At 39.4% G+C, this 15,883-nt stretch overlaps 2 protein-coding genes across 2 annotated transcripts in view; one reads left to right on the forward strand and one right to left on the reverse strand.

The window, feature by feature from the left end:
* The window catches only part of LOC137625345 (uncharacterized), a 544,968-nt gene that overhangs the window by 150,999 nt on the left and 378,086 nt on the right, over positions 1 to 15,883 (forward strand). The gene's annotated exons all lie outside the window — the stretch shown is intronic.
* LOC137625340 (microtubule-associated protein futsch-like) overlaps positions 1 to 15,883 on the reverse strand; it is a 102,282-nt gene that overhangs the window by 43,564 nt on the left and 42,835 nt on the right. Inside the window, exons 7-9 of the mRNA XM_068356180.1 lie at positions 6,128 to 14,221; positions 5,201 to 5,387; positions 1,278 to 1,394 (exon numbers count right to left, since the gene is read on the reverse strand). Of these exons, the coding sequence (XP_068212281.1) occupies positions 1,278 to 1,394; positions 5,201 to 5,387; positions 6,128 to 14,221 (8,398 nt within the window). The remainder of the gene's footprint in view (positions 1 to 1,277; positions 1,395 to 5,200; positions 5,388 to 6,127; positions 14,222 to 15,883) is intronic.

The following is a 15,883-nucleotide window of genomic DNA, read 5'->3' on the forward strand; positions in this document are numbered from 1 at the left end:
ATTTCCCAAATTATCGAACAATATGATAGAATGTAGTTCCTTGCATGGAATGAAGTACATATCTTGTTTACTGGAAAATTTATAAAAGGATTTGATTTGATCCTATGGAATTTTTACCAAATGGCCAGGAGCTTGAGCCATTAAGCGCAGAGGTGCAACTGTGGGAAGACTCCACATTTGAAAGATAAAGAGTTAAGAGCATGATGGGAAATAGGAAGCTGGAAAAAAGGTATAATAGAAGGAGTGCTGATATGACTGCTTTATAATACCTAGAATAGGCTGATCACAGTAACCCCAAGAGAGAACTTGATGCAATGGACACTGAACTGCTTCAAGGAAGCTTAGTCCCAGATATGATGAGTTGCTATTGTGTTGACAAATTGTCAAGGATGTATTCGGGTACAGGATGCCATGAGGTGTTAACAATAGGGTAAACTTGGTAATAGATATGGCATGACAAAAACCCATAGACAAAGATGACAGTTATAAAAAAAAAAAATAGGTTAAAACCTACATGTGTAACTGCTCTCAGGGTCTTCCTGTGAAGATTAGAAATAATGTTTATAAATATATGTTTCTTTCAAAAGAATACTTTTTGATGGTAAAAAATCCATTAGCTAAGGCTCTTCCTGTGAAGACTTGATGTTTATAGTAAATTACTTTTAAAAGGATACTTTTGATAGTCTAAAAATCTGGCTATCTAGAAATACAGTGCAACATAACCTATTTATTCTTGGAATACTTTTACAAAATATCCCACAAACATCAAACTGATTTCACAGGACACATAACTTAAACAGGGTGTGTCTACAAATTCCTTTAGCATTGGACTTTCCTTTTACCTCTTCCTTTCTTCCTACTAACCTGGGGTAGCTTAACGTCGTTGTTTACTCCAAGGCCCCTTTACAACTTTGTTTCCTCATGTCTTGATCAGGATAAAAGTTTGGAAACTATGCAGATAATGGATTAATTTGTAAAGAAAATATTCTTTTAACTCATGCTTTCTTCCTCCTAAACAGGGGTAGCTTAACATCATTGCTTACCCATTCCAAGGCCACTTAATAATCAATGTAGTACATTTCTAATTTGGTTTCCTTATGTTTTGATCAGGATAAAAGTTTGGAAACTATACAGATAAAAACCAATTAATTTGAGGAAAATATTCTAGTTGAATATTCCAAGTTTAAATTTCATACAAATGGAAAAATGCTACATACAACAGGTTCAGTGATCTTGGACACAGGCATTCTCCAACTCATTAATCGAATGAATTTTACCTGATAAAGGCTGTGGAAATATGGGCTGGCACATCACCGCAAACTACCAGTAGCGTGGTGCTTCCTGACCATGGAGACTTGAAAGCCATTTCGTCTGTGAGTTGATATAGAGTGTACCTTAAAGAGAAAAAGGAAAATTAAATTAAACAAAGCTTAAACAGTTACAGAACAATATAGTTAATTCTTTTATCAGGGTTAATGATGAATATTACTTAATTTCAAAGAATGGGTTAATTGCAAAGCAATTTCTATTAGATGGGAAGTTCCATTTCCAAATCCCCCCCAAAAATTCTTTCTGGAATATTTCCTGAAACTCAACAAGTTTAAGTAATTGTTCTTGAAAAGGAAATATATTTTTACTACCAATCCATTACATCTTTTCACTTGGCCTACTTATGCATCAGACACGAATCCCATACTAGTTTTCCCTTTGTAGAATACAAGAGGATATTGGTGCTTAACCGTATTAGTCTTTGTATGTCTGTTAACCCTTTTACCCCCAAAGGACGTACTGGTACGTTTCACAAAACACATCCCTTTACCCCGATGGACGTACCGGTACGTCCTTGCAAAAAAATGCTATAAAAAATTTCTTTTTCATATTTCTAATAATTTTTTGAGAAAATTCAGGTATTTTCCAAGAGAATGAGACTAACCTGACCTCTTTATGACAAAAATTAAGGCTGTTAGAACAATTTAAAAAATATATACTGCAAAATGTGCAGGGGAAAAAATAACCAAATTTCCAAAGAGCCTAGGGGTAAAAGGGTTAACTGCTTAACAGCTGGAAATTCCCACTTCTCTAGCCATTCAGAATCTATGAGCTACAACACATTTCCATTTATTTCCAAGAACCTCCCATGGCATTCACATAGCTTTCCCTTCAAGGCTAATTAAATGCACGTCTACCATAAAATCTAGAAATTTTCCATTTTCTTTTACTGTAATATAATTGCCCCTTGTAATTATTATTGCAATAATATGGCCTTGTGGGGTAAGGAGAACACTTGGGTATCATATCACCACGATGCTTCAGTCTTGATGTCTTGACTTCACTAGTCGGGAGGAGGCAAAGGGAAGTTGAAATGAATGCCTGGTGAGTATTAAAATTGTTTTTTTCACTTCCTTCCTTCATTACTATGCCATTTTATCCCTATGTTGGTAGACAAACAGAATTCCAACAATGATATTTCAATATTTTTAATGATTTGTAAAGCTTTACAGTTTTAGTCACCAAATTTCTGGTACTTTCAAGAATCTTTTTCAAGTTCTGCTTTTACTACCTTCCTTCTCCAGTGCTGAAATCATGAGTCTCCGACTTCTAAAATTCTTTAGTAAGTAATAATTTGTAATGTTTTAATTCTCCTAAATGATCCTGCATGCTATTTCAGCTATCAAATTTATTACCAATATATTATTCATGTGTGCTGCATGAATTGTTTACTTTTAAGAACATTCCGATGATGTCTTCTTGCTCGATGCTGAATGTTAATTTTGTTCTCTCTTTTGGTTAGAGAATATTCATCTGCATGTTTTCCCAGAGCCTTTTCTGTGTATGATATAATGTATATCAGTATATGGCTGTATCAGCATCACATGGTATATTTTCTAAGACTGCATGAATTAAGAATTTTATTCGATAAGGATTCCTTGTACGATACAGTGTACTATACTTGTACAGTTATACTTCCATTCTCCTTATAATGCAGCTTAGCTCTAGCAAGCACTCATTCCCACCAACAAATTACATATTTCTTTTAAGTGAGTTTTCTTGAGTGTATAACCAACTAGTTTTAACCCTTTTACCCCCAGGCTATTTGGAAATTTCCAACCCTTAACCCCCAGGTATTATTTTTTTAAAACAAGTGATATAACCTAGATGACAGAGTACCAGATGGGCAATATTAACTTGAAAATTTACCGAAGCGAACAAAACTCAAAATGGCTGCCGATACCGAGGCAGGCCAATCGCTTCCAAAACTCAAATCCACAATACTGGAAACAGAACAAATGCCCGGTACTGCAAAAAACTGTCAAAACAAACTATGGTACTTAACATTGGTAAAGGTGAAGTAGCAACGTCAGTTATGTTGAATTAACGACAAACACTTGCGAAAAAACACTTATCAAAACACTACCGACTTATCTGGCAAGTCCAAAACAGAAGGATGTCCCAGAGAGTGCGCGTGGTAGGTGTCGGTGGGGTAGTCCAACTGTGTTCTCTAGGGACTGTCACGGCCCTCCCCATTGATGAAGGGATTATCTAAATGGAAGACAGCCTGTGAATAGTGGTTTTCGCACGCCCTTGTTAAATATACGACACCTACAAGGTGTTCGCGCGAGGGTTGTAACCTCTGCATTCCATGCTTTTATCTTTCTCTAGTATATTTGGAAGATTTATATTAGAAAAGGTACAAAGAAGGACTTTTCACCAGCCGTCACAGGCCTCTTCCCAGAAATAGATTTTTCCTTCGTCAAAATCCCTTTTTCAAGCACATTTTGCAGTATATTTATTTTAAATTGCTCTAACAGCCTTAATTTTTGTCATAGAGAGGTCAGGTTGGTCTCATTCTCTTGGAAAATGTCTGAAGTTTCTCAAAAAATTATCAAAAATATGCAAAAAAAATTTAGATAGCAGTTTTTTGCAAGAACGTACCGGTACGTCCATGGGGGTAAAGGGATGAGTTTTGTGAAACGTACCAGTACGTCCTTTGGGGGTAAAAGGGTTAATATCTTAATATTGTATTAATACCTACTATTCTTAACTTAATCTCAACTTGCTTTTTTAGATTAAGCTCATAAATAATTCTCTTGGCTGTTAATTCTACAATTTTCATCTTACTCTTTCAATATTGGAGAATCTTTTTGTATATACTTAATTAGACAGTATTTTCTAAGCATTTTTGTCACCTTACTTGCCACAACTGTACAAAAATATTGGCAAAACAAGTAAGCAATATTCTTAAAGATGTCAGAACTGCAAAAACTCACACAGAAGTTTTTGGTTTTCAGATTTAAACTAGTCCTATGGAAGTTACTGACAAGGAATGTGCTATCATCAGCTACAGAGCTTGCAGCAAAAAGAGAAAGGAATGTTTCTTGATCAACAATAGCACTGGCAGCATAAGCAACATAGTGTAGGCTACACAATAAATAAGTCTCTTTACTCTTACACCCGGAGATTATACTTATGACTAGACTACAACTTTGATGAAGCCCCGACCCTCTGCAGTAGACATGAATTGTGACGTACTGTGTAAGCTATAGATGGGCGGAGTAACTGGAACCTTCACACCCACCCAAACTTTATTTTTTCTCAATGTTACACCAGAATGGAAACCACAGTGACAGAGGAACCTGAACTTGATGATATTGGACCGGACAAACAAGTTTTTCATCAAAGTCAGACTTAAGTATACTTAGAAAAACTACAACGCAGCCTTTGGACTCTACTTATTGATGAGAAGAGGAAGAAGTTTCACCAGATTTAATCATCATGCAGAGCACTGAAACATTAAAGGCAGAGTGGTTTGACCCTGGTCACAAGAACATCTTGTAAAACACCTAGAAGTTACACAATTTAAAACAAAATATCCATCGGTAGACTCAAGGTATATGCTGTCTCGCCTACAATTTAAAGTATTCCCCTGTTATAGGGCCACAAAGATGCAGCCTTGATGGAAAATCAGAGAAAATGCAGAAGAAAATAAATGGAGAGAAAAATCAATTTTGCTTCCAACAATGTAAAGGAAACATCTGATATAAAGTGCTGATTGTGTGATGACATTGATAAGGAAGTACTGTATGTATTTGGTTGGTCTCACTATGTGCTAAGTGAAGGGTTCAGAACAATATACCTAACCTTCACTCAGTATAGAATTTCTATTTATTTAAAATAATAACATATTACAGTATCTTCCTACCTGTCCTGATTCAGACAATTCTTTAGCGTTTCCTTGATGGCCACAAAGTAATCCATCTTATTGGCTGCATAAATGAGAACGTTCGGGGGCTTCTCCGTTTCATTATCCAAATTCTTCCGGCAAGGTCCTTCCTCTTCGACACGCATTAACTGAGAACCTGGGGTACCATCTAGTGGTGGTGGAACACCTAAAATTAAATTGTTTTATAAAAAGCACCTTTATATTTTCATATATGTCAAAATATTAATATAAATCTGGCACAGGTGATTAGCAACTATCAAATCAACACGATCAACATTCAGGCTACAACCCACAATCTTACTCGTCTACTGATTTTGCTAACACTAGTGAGCTAGCCGAATACGTACAGAGAATTCCTACAGATATTCTAAATAAAATACTTTTAAAAGAAGTTAATTCATTTGTATTCTCTTTTGCATTCATTCAAACAGCTTTACATCTACTGCACTAACAAGTTTCTATGGCTGAAAGTTCTATATGAAATTAAGTGTAAAGAAAAATATATTCAGACTATTTAAAGTGTATTTCTAAATATGATCATGGTTTCTAATTTTTTTCTTAATGCATAAAAGTGGCACTAAATGACAAATTTCTAAGAAATCTATTGGACATCAATAATTTGCACATCAGTCTTGAGTAATAAGTTTCCAACATGTGCACAGATTGATAACATTTCAGGCTATAATGTGACTTAAAGGTCAACCAAGAAAGAGTGAAAACTGCTTAAATGGAGAAATACATGGTTAATCTACATAATGTACTACATAGTGCAAGTATCCAACATTACTATACATCATGTTCTACCACCATTACATCACCAAAAGAATGAGAATCCAAATATTTCTTGCAACTTGAATATCTCCTATCAATGCAAGAATGGATACCATAAGAAATGCTCCCTCTTACCTGGTGTTGATGTAAGTCCTCTCTTGGCTGGCGAGAATACAGCAGCAGAGGAATGTGGTCTTCTGAAGGGGCTGGAGGTAAAACTTGAACTGTGGGGAATGCCCCGCACAAACGGCGATCCGGTTCGCTGAAGGTTTGGATTTGATGTTGCTATTTCACGCAGGCCTGAAAGATGCATATTGTGAGGTAAACTGAGCTTCTTACCGGCGGGACTGTGGTGAGAACTCCTTCTATGGAAGTACTCTGAATGTCTGTCAATTTCTGAATCTTCAAACAAACTACAAGATGACCCATGATGTGAATCATTCTGAGCATGTATTTCTTCTAAGTATTCCTGATAATCCTTCTGTGTACGACTAGATCTGGGACTGGTTTCTGGCAGCTCGAACAGCGTCTCTACCGATATTTCTCTGTGGAGGCGAAAGCTACCTTCACGAGAGAAGGGGCTTCCCCCGGGTGACTTCCCTCCATCTGAGCAATGTTCCCTGATTTTGCCACACACAAGAATTTCCATGGAAGAGGATCGTTTATTGAGTTGTGTTAAAATGCGCGACCCTTCTTTTCTTTTGGCAGGTGAAAGAGAGGTCTTATTGAGATCGGCCCCTTCGCTCATGGTTCTATTTCGCTTTTCAACCGTAGGTTTAAAGCCAATGGTAACCGAAAAGCTGTTGCTGGATCCACGAAGTGCTCGCGTCCCCATGACAGGGGCTGGGGGACTCATGTCTCTACTGGCAGGAAGACTATATGATGAGGCTGAAGCAGGCATCTTAGTTCTTTTGGGGGAAGTGTGAGGAGACGACTGAGGAGAGGAATGAGTCGAAGACAAAAGGGGATTGTCTACAGATTCCTGACTACTCGAAAGATGGCGAGTAAGAACATGTCTATACAATCTAGGGGACGGCTGGTTTCCGAGACTAGCTTTGCGGGGATGGCTTATAATACGTTTAGGAGAAGACTGAAGACTCCCAGCGGGACTCTCGCTGTCTGATCCTGAGGTACCAAGTGCAGCGCTACTTCTACGGAGGGTTTTTGCTACGCCCACATCCACGGGCTTACTTACCTGCCTCACACTAACTGGGCTACTAATAACAGGGCGGGTTTTGCCATTACTTGATATAGGGCTAGAGCGGGTCTTCTCTACATCTCGATTAGGGCTGTCAGGGACGTTACCTTTTTCCCCATGTTTGGGGTCATCGAGAGACGGGGACTGCGTGTTGCTCCTACTCTTCCTATCAAACTTCCTGAACAAGGAAGGAGAGGAGAGTTTCTCTTGAGATGATGAATCTTTCTCTTTATCCTTGTCCTTCGTCTTACTTCTCTTCAACAGCCCTTTCAGAGACATGATGGTGGATTTCTTCTCGGTGCCCCCACTAGCTTCCTTTTCCTTCTTCTTTTTCTTACTTTTATCCTCCTTTTCCTTCTTTTTCTCTTCCTTCTCCTTTCTAGAGGATGATAATGTTCCCACAGGCAAAGTGGCACTTCTGTGCATCTCTTTATTCTTTTCTTTAATACCTTTCACTCCTGAATCGATGTCCACAGAGAGTATTTTCTTCCTCGCACCTCGTGCTCTTTGCTGTGCACTGACGTGATCAAAATGAGGGAATTTATCAAGCGAACCCTGAGACTTCAGACTTGCTTTGTCGCACTTCATGGACAAGTCCTCTGACTTGGCACTCGAGATCGAACCGTCCTTCCGAGACCGTAGTCGTACTTCACCGCTGTGTTTTTCCAGGAACTCCAGAGAGCCTCCGACACACCAGCCAGAGTTTTTCAGCGAGCTCACGCCCTGCTCGCTGTGTGCCTTAGACGGTCGTCTCGTATCGCTCTTAACGCTAATGGCCGATTCACAAGATTCAACTGAGCTCTGATTGTGAACCTTCTCAGGGTCACTTTCTTCGCTTGTCCTAGAATCAATTTTCACGACAATTCCAGCACCGTTCTGACTCCCTGATATGTGTTTCCCTTCTCTTCTGCTTTCCCGATCATGTGTGGCTAATTCCTCTTTTCTACCACTATTTCTCTTCTCCGAATCTTTGCAATCACCTTTCTGCCCACTACACTCTTCCGTATCAATCACTCTACTCGTTTCTTCATCAGAAATACCTGGAGGTTTTGAGTGCTTCTCCTTCTGCAACTCAGACACAGGAGACAAGACAGGTAATTCTCTTGGTCTACTGTCAGCATTATCTAGAATCTTTATTTCAACTTTTTTCACAGGCAAAGCTTCTTTGATGGTAGTACCATCGTCAACCACCTCTGTGTCTTTCCTGTCTAAATTAGGGGCACGGAAGAGCTTGGGTTTTACTTGCTGCGCACCTTCTCCTTCAGAGGATATTGTAATATCTTTCTCCTGCTGAACCACACTGTCTCCTTGAGAGTCTGGGGTCTCTGAATCAATAATAGTGCCCGTAAAAGGATCGTACGTTGACCGAGGAGAAATGGCAGACTGTAAAACTGGGGACAATATAGGTTGCTTGGCTAGGGTTACAACGGGTATTGTATCTGTACTTCCTTGATGGGTTAAATCATTTTTCACAGCAGACTTAAAGCTAGATGTTCTTTTTAACGTTGAAGATTCTGCCACAGGGATATCCTCCCTTTGTATTTTTGTTGAAGTTTCTGTCACATCTCCGTCTTTTTGTTTACCTCGCACTTTTATTCCTTCAATTCCAGTATTTGTAGGGGAAGAAGTGCCCTGTTTAGTAGATTTAAACGTCACATCTTTTACAAGAGGCTTAACAACTTGCACTGTCTTGATTTCTTCCTTTCTTCTATCAACTTGTAAAGGAGATGAATCTATCTTACATAATTTATCTTGACTATCAGAAAGAGATTTTTTTTCTTGTTTGGGAGATGATTCTTTCTTGCATAATTTATCTTGACTACCTGATAGAGACCCTTTGTCTGTTTGGGGAGACGCTTCTTTCTTGCATAATTTATCTTGACTACCAGATACAGACCCTTTGTCTGTTTGGGGAGACGATTCTTTCTTGCATAATTTATCTTGACTATCAGATAGAGACGACCCTTTGTCTGTTTGCGGAGACAATTCTTTCTTATATAATTTATCTTGACTACCAGAAACAGACTTCTTTTCGGTCTTCGGAGACAAATCTTCCTTACAATAATCATCTTGATTACCAGAGATGGATTTCCGTTCAGTTGGTGAAGACGACTTTTTCCTATATGATCTATCTTGACTACAAGAAGCAGACTTCTTTTCAGTTTTTGGAGACAAATCTTTCTTACATAATATATCTTGGCTATCAGAAAGTGTTGTTCTCTTTGTCTGAGGAGAGGAATCTATCACATATGATTTATCTTGACTACCAGAAGGAGATTTCTCTTCTGTTAGGGAAGCAGATGTTTCGACTTCAACTTCCTTAGCGACTGGTTCGCTGTCTACTACACCCTGAGGTTTTAAACTCCCTTCTTCCTTCGACTCTCCCTCTTCCGACTCTAACTTTTCAGGTGAAAACAAACTTTCCGAATGTCTTTCTCTCGCACTCTCATTACTCAGGGAGGAGGATGTGTCGGACGTACCGACATCGCCCGGAGGGTTCGCATCCTCTGTCGCCTGAGCGTAAAAGTCTTTCATCGAAGGCAAGGCTCCCATGGTGCTCAAATCTCGCCAATCTTTGCTCTGGCTGCTACCAAGTTCTTTCGATGGTACCACAGTAAACACACTCATAGCCATTTTCGGAGGCTCTACCTTCACTTGCTTCGACATGTCAATCTTCGGACAATAAATGACCGGCCTTCCATCAAAAATATAATTTTCACTAGGTGGCAAAAACACTTCATCCTCTAGGTCCGAGACGCCACTCTTACTAGAGTGACGACTGGGCCTGTCTGACGTGCTGCACGTTCCTCGATTATACGGACTGGACTGATCGCTAACGTCACTCTTCCTGGCAGCATCGGATCTTCTACTTACACTTCCATTAACAATTGGGGTAGGGGGTTCTACTATCTTTGGGCTGTCAATATTTCCGTTATGGTGAACGTCAGCTGAATAAACCATTTCTTCCGTTTCACTTTTAATACCATTTGGCCTTTTGGAACTAATTGCAACACCCTGGTGTTTGACAACAGCATTCACAGCAGTTTTGGATGATCCGCTGCTAAGCGATCTTTCTCTGAGCGAGGTATCTTTACTGTCGTACATTTCGATTAGATCGGCGACAGAAGACTGCTTCCCTTGTTGGCCTGTGACACCAAAACTAGAACTTTTACAACCCTTGGCTACCAATACAAGTTCTTCTGACAATTCAGACTTTTCTTCAACCTGACCTTCAGATACTTTACTCTTTTGCGCTGCATCAAATGTTACAATACTATCAGGAACAAAAGCTGGTCTCATTGCAGACACTACAGAACTTTTAGCTTTGCTTTCATCCATACTTTTCATGTTCAGCTCTGGAATTTTTTCGGTGGTTTTCGTCAGACTTATTCCTCCATCTGCAACATTAATGTCTCTTTCCTCAATTGGAATAACCTGCATCTGACCATCCAAGGAATCTAACTGGTCTCCTTGTGACCCTTGATGCAACGTTTTTCCTGCTTGCTCTTCCAATGATACTCTGGACACCACGGTATCCTCGGACGACAGTGACTCGCTGGTCTTCGATTTTGATTCGTTTCCTTCTTCAGAAAAACATTTGCTCTTATCTTCTCCACTTACAGAAACAGTTTGTGAACTCTCTTCTACATCCTCTATATTCTTGCTTTTGTTCTCAGGTATTTCTGTACTGAGACTGGATGAATCCATAGAACTTTTCTGGGAATAAGACCCTGATCTATATCTAATTCGCATATCGCATGGTGCGTGATACGAAGTGCTCTGGTAGTTGTTGGGAATACCAGAAGAGTCAGGGGTAACACCAGCTTGTTCACTTGCAAGTATTTTTATAAAGCCACCTTCTTGATTGATAGAATCTGACATACTACCCCTGGAAGAACCCTCTTTGGAGACTGAACCACTTTCAACCAACGTCAGGTCTCCCGCAGCGGACGACAACGTTTCCATGTCATCCGAAAGCGTGTCGGTGCCTGGAAAGCGGTCTGTGTCCGTAAAATCAAGGCTATCCTTTGATTTGCTGAGAGAAACACCATCATGACCTCCATACTTCTCTTCCTCAGGCGCTAGACTTTCATTCGGCAATTGTTCCTTCAGGCTTGAAAATCCAGATTCCGTCGTTGACTCCACAGGACTTGGTAGTACCTTAGCTATGGAAGATCCTCCACTAGTGTTCTGATCACTCTGCATACCCTCCACTCCTGAATCAAAGAGAGAGCTGTTAAAAAGGTCCAGGTTCGTGTCCTCCTGCTCAGTACAACCAATGACGTTCAGATCTAAAATAACGTCTTCACAGGTTACCTTATTCTCAAGACCATTTTCCTCGGGAGAAAAGTCATCCTTTGATTCCGTCATATACTGACTGGCCATCGAGATTGCATTCATGCGTTCCAAGCGCATAAGTTCTTGTTTGGCTACCCTCAATCTCTCAGAGTCTATTGGTGCTCGGGTTAACTCTATAACTACGTCATCTGTAAAACTATCTGGCTGGGAGCTGAGCATTCTATAAGGCAGAGATTCAAAGGAACTTTCACTAGCTGTGCTTGACTTTGTATCTAACTTGTGGGTATCCTTTAAGCATTTAGGCTTCTTTCTTCCTCTGTTGTTATTTCCTTCTAGAAATTCACCCAGACCCCCTTCATCCGCATCAAAAGTACTGTTGTTAGATCTTTCATTTGTAGCCTCTTCTACTTTGTTCTCTTGATCCATCGCCTTCTCTTCCAAAATGATTGATATGCCGGCAAATGTGTTCTGTCTTGGTTTACTTTCAACAGCAGTGAATGTATCTGTGCATACCTCTTCAGATAAAAGCACCCCATTACATTTCTTATCTGGCAAAGTGTAAGAATCATTTTCTATTGCTGGAGACTGAGATTCTTGACCAATGCTTCCCTTCAACCCATTCCCGGAGCTTATCACATCTGATCCAAGATCCGAAACAGTATCTACTTTGCCTGGAATTTCATCTTTTATTATTTCAGCCCCAAGATTGTCAGCGTCCACTTTTCCTGAAATGTTATCTTTACTTACACAAATTTCATCAGTTTCTTGTAAAGTTTTGTTTGGCAGAATAGTTTCATCACATATCAACACTTGTGAATTTAAAATTGTCCCATTAGGTTCCTTTTTATCAGACAAATATTCTCCTTCACTCAATTTAGCTGTGGCAGTAACTGAAGGCTTTGTATCGTTAGTTAAACTAGAAGGTAAATTCTTTCCTGATATATCAAAATGCTCTTTCACTTCGTCGGGTGTTATGACCCGCTTAGCGATACCAATCCTGTCTGTCACTTTTTCACATGTTTTTCCCTTCTCTGTGATACCACCAGCTTCATCTGTCATCTGTCCAGTTGTTACAATCTGTGCAGGAACTTTGGCTTGGTCTGTCACTTTTTCAGGGACCGTTGGTATACCCGACACATCAACCACACTCTCCTTAACTTTAGGCACTTCTTTTAAACCTAAGTCTTTTGGAATCACTTCCTTAGATAAGCTGTTAAGGTCCACCTCCATGCTAAAGCCTACTGGTATGTCAATGCGGCCTTCTCTCTTCATGGTCGGCAGGGAAAGTTCATCACTCTTAACTAACTTCCTGACAATTTTTCCAGTGGCCTTACTTACTTCCTTTGGTTTTATGCCATGAACACCTGGAATGTTGGCATCCACTACTTTCAATTTAAATTTGTTCCCTCTCACTGTAAACGGTTCCTCTGGATCTGACGAGACTCTTGGCAAAATCTTTTGAGGAGGGATGGTAACAAAAATACTTCCCTTCTGCACTGATTCACATACTTTAATTGGACCGCATTCTCCAGAAACATCTGTTATTTTCTCATTACTCTTATCCTCTTGGGATTTGAGCTCCCCAAATTCACCGGACTCACTTGGTTCTTCAGCCTCATCACGCGTTGGCGTTTTAATCTCGGTTATAACAATTGGCACAACAGAGCTGGGAGGTTCCTCCTGAACGACTTCGTCGTGGTTTCGTATCTCTGTTGCTCTACCATTCATATAGACCACCGGTTCGATGGGGCACAAAGGACGAGGCAATTTAAGGGTAGGATTCTCCATCTGGACCTTAGGGAACTGATATTGGAAGTCCGGTGACCCGCTTTGTTTAACCAGATAGTTTTCCACAATGTTAGCCAAGTTGTCCTTTATTAAACTCGTTGCTCTGCTGAGGTCTGCTTCGCTCTTTATCCGCACAGGATACCTTTTGGGTTCACGAGTCACAACCGATTTCTCTATGGTATTACTCCCAGAGAATGAATGTTGGCTAGAGGCCCCAACATTGTCCTCTTCTCCTGATGACCCATAACTTCTTTTCATGGTCCACGACCTACGTTCCTGCGACGAAGTAATGGCCCTTCGATAGTGTTCCGCAGCCTCTCTTACAATCTGCCTCTCTGCCCTGCCAGGTTCTGCTTGCAGACCCTTGCAGATAACAGATCCAGAAAGACAAGTGTAACGTGGCAAACATTCTGGACCAATCACATCGCCCTTCAGTAGGGACGTTCGGTCGTCCTGTTTGGCGGAAGGGCCGTTCAGGCACGAGGACCGTTGCAGGCTGTATAGGGTACAGCTACTCCCTCTCCTCTTACTACTGTCATCAGGATCATTCCAGAGGTCTTCCATAGGATTCGTTACGATGGAACACGGCTTCTTATACTGCTTTCCTTCCAACTGATTCAAAACTCCTCTTACGGACAACGGCTGACCCGATATTACGTGCGATCCAGAAATAGCCCATCCTCTTGGGTAGAAATTGTACACATTACAAGGTACATCATCAGTATCTGATGTTGGGTAGTCACTAACACTATCATACGATGACTGGGGATCAAGGCTAGAAACAAGTTTATCACTATCGCTCGAAGACTGAGGGTTGAGAGTGGTGGATGTATCCGTGGAATTTTCAGAGGACTGATGGCGCAAGCTATTTGACAGTGACGGAGGGTGAAGGGAGTTGCTGCGAGCTTCTAAGTCTTTGGCGGCAATTGCCGGTAGTTGATGCACTGCAAGAATACAAAAATATCTACATTAATTTCTTTGATCTATCTACACATAAAAAGTCAAATTATCAGAAAATTATTCAAAATAGGACCTATGTTTTATACCTATATTACCTTACAAAATATAAAGATTTTATCTTTTAAAGTAAAAATCATTGCCTTCTTTGATATCCTTAATTATATTTTGAGGAAAAATGTATTGAATTTACTTGAGATTATAAAAAAAAAAAACTTGTGATTTCTGCTTGTGAAAGACAACTGCTACATTACTAATTCTGCTTCGTTCTAAAGTAGATGTATCTCTACCCGATCAGAGGGGAAGGATGTCAATTTGTTACCAAAAAAGGTGCACTTTACTCAATGAAAAATAACTTCTATGAAAGCCTGTTCAACATAACAAAAAACTGCCTGCCTTATGGTATCCTCTGTCCAGTTGGAAAACTTGAATAAACAAGTGGAATACCAACAAAAGTGTACAATAACTAAACTTTATAGTATATGGAACTAACATAAGGCTATATGACTGCTTAGAAAATTGAGCTATTTTATTTAAAACCCAGCTAGTAGAGTTACAGTTGTCACCGATACATCAACACGATAAAAAATCTGAGTAAATTATGTTTTAGGCAGGATAGCCTGAGCTGTTATTCCCAGCTTGCTTGTTAACACATTGAATAATTACATTAATTTTTCAGACCTAATTCTTCAAAACACGTAATGAATAATTGAATAACGATAGTTAAGAAAGTGGGGTCATAGGTTACTCAAATCCACAAGCCTCAGTTGCCAGAAATCACAAGCTTTGTTTTTAAGTAATCTCTTTGTTATTCCGCTCCTACAAAGCACAGAAGCAATAGACTCGAGCAAGGCGATACTTTAATTTTCCCATGAACGTGTAATGAAAATCTTAATCTCAACACCATATGAGAATCAATGATGTCCTATGATGGTTAACACATCGAGTTTCTTAAGCCAAACCACTGAATAAACTATGGTCATTGTGTACTTAATCATCCAATTATTTAATCAGAGTAACTTTTATTTACAAGTATTAAATTATTTAGCCCATTTCATGCCCTACTCCTTTACTTATCTGCAGAGCTAGATCTATCAACGTAAACAAACAAGACCAGTATTTCCACTACCGTATTAGTTTTGTTCTCTCGGTGCCAATAGGATGGCCTTACCATTTTTACTTTTGCTCATAATAAAAAGAATTTACAATTTTATCATACATTCCTAAAATATATAAATTTTTATCTCAACCCTTTACTTTTACATAGTATAATCACGCAACTTTGCAAGTTGTAATCCATACAAATTAATATTAGATTAGAAAAAGTGTGCCTTCATAGAGGCTGGTGCATGTGCATACAGTACTGTATGTAAGAAATGGCGGTAAACTGGATATTTTCTAGAGAGTCTATCAACTGATTCAGAATTCATAATTGTTTCTCTAACTTTTGGACTGCCTTTCCTTCCTCATTTCCTATCTATTCCTTTTAGCTTTTCAGTTAACTGCAATGATTATCAGAAATTAAGGCTTCAGGGAGTAGTAAATTCTCTTTCTCTTTGCTTGAAATGGATTGTCTAGAGATTTAAAAGGATTGCAGATAAGCTACAAGGAAGTGATATGTTTGTATTGAGAAATATACTCTTTCTTTC

The sequence above is a fragment of the Palaemon carinicauda genome, chromosome 32 (assembly GCF_036898095.1).
Source record: "Palaemon carinicauda isolate YSFRI2023 chromosome 32, ASM3689809v2, whole genome shotgun sequence".
In the NCBI taxonomy this organism is placed as follows: Eukaryota; Metazoa; Arthropoda; class Malacostraca; order Decapoda; family Palaemonidae; genus Palaemon; species Palaemon carinicauda.